General features: G+C 53.9%; 1 protein-coding gene across 1 annotated transcript in view; it reads right to left on the bottom strand.

Moving 5' to 3' along the window:
• The window catches only part of RABIF (RAB interacting factor), a 15,176-nt gene extending 12,031 nt beyond the window's left edge, over nt 1–3,145 (bottom strand). The window contains exon 1 of the mRNA XM_075333832.1: nt 2,987–3,145. Coding sequence (XP_075189947.1) covers nt 2,987–3,097 — 111 coding nt within the window. The 5' untranslated portion in view covers nt 3,098–3,145. The remainder of the gene's footprint in view (nt 1–2,986) is intronic.
• Nucleotides 3,146–3,494: the final 349 nt, after the last annotated feature.

Here is a 3,494-nt window from a genome sequence, read left to right as displayed (position 1 = left end):
AATTCCTCGGCTTCATTTCACCTCTAAGTGGTCTCTGTTGATGTCATGCTTACGGACAGCCGGCTTCCAGCAGTTAGGTTATAGGGAGCCTGAGGTCAATTAGCACAACACCGGCAGAGACGCCCCGACAACAGAGAAGAGAAGATGCTGCTCTGCTAACATCTCCGGAAGCTGAAGAATCTCCGGCAAGTAGTGATCAGTGGCCGCCATGAGCCAGCAGATCTCCCCGACAGAACAGCGCGGTAATTAGCAACTACTTGGTCTGTTAGTGCTTAGCCCCATACCACAAACATAATAAAAGTCCCCAATAATTCTGGTGCTCATTAGTGGCCACTGGTAAAAGTACGTTACAATAAGCCCCATCATAACAGGTATTAGCAGGAGCGGCTAATCAACAGACATTAAAGGGGTTCTCCACTACTAGCTCAGCCCCTTCTCATTCACTGAGTTTGGCCTCTATTAATATAAAAATCCTATAGCCCCTCCCGTGCCGGACTTATATGTCCAAAGGCGGGGACAGTGAAGCCGGCGCTGATGAAGTGTAACAACCACCGCAGGAACGGCGCCGACAACGGAGGTGTTTTTTATTTTAACAGGGGGCAAACATGGGGAATGAGAAGGGATTGTCCCGAGCAGTGGACAACCCCTTATAATTACATAAAACACACACATTTTCAGCACTGGTTGTGACTTGTGAAGGTCCCTTAGAAATCATTCCCCCCCTTATCCGGCTGATTACCATAGTAAACCATAATTTGCAGCCGTAATCATTAGTGATGAGAGAGCAGTACCATGCACCAGACGAGCAGCTCGGACGGGCTCGACTCTCTAGTATCGAGGCATAATGGAAGGCAACGGGGGACTCAAGCATTTTTCCAGATCTTCCATTACACTCGGTGCTCGAGTCGAGTCCTTCTGCTCGTTGAGTACCGGAGCACCCAAGCATGGCAGTGCCTTGCTCATCACTAGTAATCACTCAGATTCCCTGGCTCCACTAGGGATTCCTATATACTGGACATCTCCTTACAGGAATGGTAATGCCTGGTGCCCAAAGTGTGGGCAGTAGACCTACAGCCAGGTGTATTATCCTCTGAAACACTCCAGCATTGCAGAGACGATATACTCTGACGATCCGGCCGGGGGACCATAGCCAGAGATGTGTCCAGCGCTGCCGCAGATGAGTGGACCGGTCCCACCCTCGTGTGTGCACAGGGCAGACCCGTCAATCACCTGCGGCAGTGCTGGGATGGGTGAGGACTAGTCTCCAGAGCATGATTTCTCTGAAACACCACAGCATGGCAGAGACATCAATACCTGGCTCTGGGTCGCAGTGCATGAATTGCCTCACAGGCTACTTTTCACACATCAGGTTTTTTTCGATCAGTCACAAGGGGGAGAAGTGGGGAGGGGGAGGGGAGAAGGAGAGAGGGGGAGGGGGAGATTGGAGAGAGGGGGAGGGGGAGATGGAGAGGGGCAGGGAGAGAGGGGATGAGGGTGAGGGGCAGGGAGAGAGGGGATGAGGGTGAGGGGCAGGGGAAGGGAGGTGGGAGAGGGGCAGGGGAAGGTGAGAGGGGGAGGGGAAGGGAGAGGGGGAGGGAAGGGGAGAGGGGGAGGGGAAGGGGAGAGGGGGAGGGGAGGGAGTGGGAGAGAGGGGAGGGGGAAGGGAGTGGGAGAGAGGGGAGGGGGAAGGGAGTGGGAGAGAGGGGAGGGGGGAAGGGAGGTGGGGAGAGGAGGGGGAGGGGAAGGGAGTTGGAGAGAGGGGGAGGGGAAGGGAGTGGGAGAGAGGGGGAGGGGAAGGGAGTGGGAGAGAGAGGGGAGGGGAAGGGAGTGGGGAGAGAGGGGGAGAGAGGGGGAGGGGAAGGAGAGGGGGAGGGGAAGGGAGTGGGGCGAGGGGAAGGGAGTGGGCGAGAGGGGGAGAGTTTTCTGGCCAGCAATGCATTTAAACCGCATCTGGGCATGCTCGGTTGCAAAAAACGGAATCCCGCGATGGAATCCGTCATTTGACGGATGACGATGGATATCCTGCGCCCATAGGTTTCCATTAGGCTGCTTTCACACATCAGTTTTTTTGCATCAGGCACAATCCGGCTCAAAAATCTATGCAACGGATGTGGCGAAAAAAAACTGACCCATTGCATACTTTTTTCCGTTTTTTGCGGCCCGTCCGTTTTTTGACGGATGCGGCTTGATACTGAGCATGCGCAGTTCAAAAAACCGCATCCGGTGTCCATAGCCTTGCATTGTAAATCGCGTTTTTTTTGTCACACAAAAAAACGTGCCAGGCAACGTTCCATCCGGCCGCCGCATGGGCTAAATATGCCACATCCAGCAAAACCCGGCGCAACGCAAGGCCATGCGGCACAGTACGGCACTAATGCAAGTCTATGAGGAAAAAAATGCAACCGGCGTAAAAAAAAACGGTTGCGTTTTTCCTGAAAAGCGCCGTATTGTGCCGCTCAGCAAAAACCAGATGTGTGAAAGCAGCCTTACACCAAACAACGTACACAAAAAACATTACTATGGACGTCGTCTCCATCCAACGGACACGCATTTGTGACGGACCCGTCAAATGACGGATGTAACATGAGGCCATCTGTCGCAATCCGTCACTAATACAAGTCAATGAGAAAAAAAACGGATCCAACGCTGGATCTGTTTTTTTCCAAAATTCAACGGATTGTGACTGATGGCAAAAAACGGAAGTGTAAATGGCCCATGTAAAAGAAAAACCCATACTACCAAGATTGTGTATCCCATCGGTCACATGACACTGTGACATGACCGCTGCAGCCAATCACTGATCAGCTGCAGGCTTCTCTATTCAGTCAGATGTGTCCAGGACACACAGCACTGATAATACTTGTGCTTTACTATGGGGCACTTATTGTCCAGTAGTGTAAAAACCCCTTTGAGCAGCCACACTCTCCTCCTGCGGGCAGAGAGGATGGCCATACAGCCAGGCAGTGCAGATTCAGGGTATGCTGACCTCTCTCTTTGCCAGGGTTGCTGTCCCGGCCGATAACACCCGGCAGCCGCAGCGCTGACACAGCACCGCCCGCAGGTTCTTTCCATCAGCAGCCACCAGCGTCTCGTCCATTGTCGTGCTGCAGACTCAGGCCCTCTACGTCATTGCCATGTGACCAGGGAGATGACGTCATTGGGCACGCGAATGGGAATGAGAGCGGCCGCGCGGCTCCAGTAGTTGTTGTGATATGGACGCCAGTAGTGAGTGCAGCGGTGCTCGGAGACACATGTCCTACACTACAGTGAGGGGCACTGCAGAAGGCCGCCCGTGATAATGGGCACATGGCTCTCTGAAGGGGTTCTCCTACACACATAATGGCGCGGGTTTCTGTTCCGCCCCTAGAGGGCGCCTGCAGCAGCTGGAAGTGTGAGGACCTAGATCCATGGTGCCGAGCTGCCGGAGGGGAAAGCGGTGGCAGCAGGTGACTGCTCCTGAGTGCACCATGATGTGAGGCAGAGACCCTCCTTCC

This window comes from Anomaloglossus baeobatrachus, chromosome 2, assembly GCF_048569485.1.
Source record: "Anomaloglossus baeobatrachus isolate aAnoBae1 chromosome 2, aAnoBae1.hap1, whole genome shotgun sequence".
Classification (NCBI taxonomy): Eukaryota; Metazoa; Chordata; class Amphibia; order Anura; family Aromobatidae; genus Anomaloglossus; species Anomaloglossus baeobatrachus.
The sequence above is the reverse complement of the archived record's forward strand: the minus strand, read 5'-3'. Positions and strand labels throughout refer to the sequence as shown.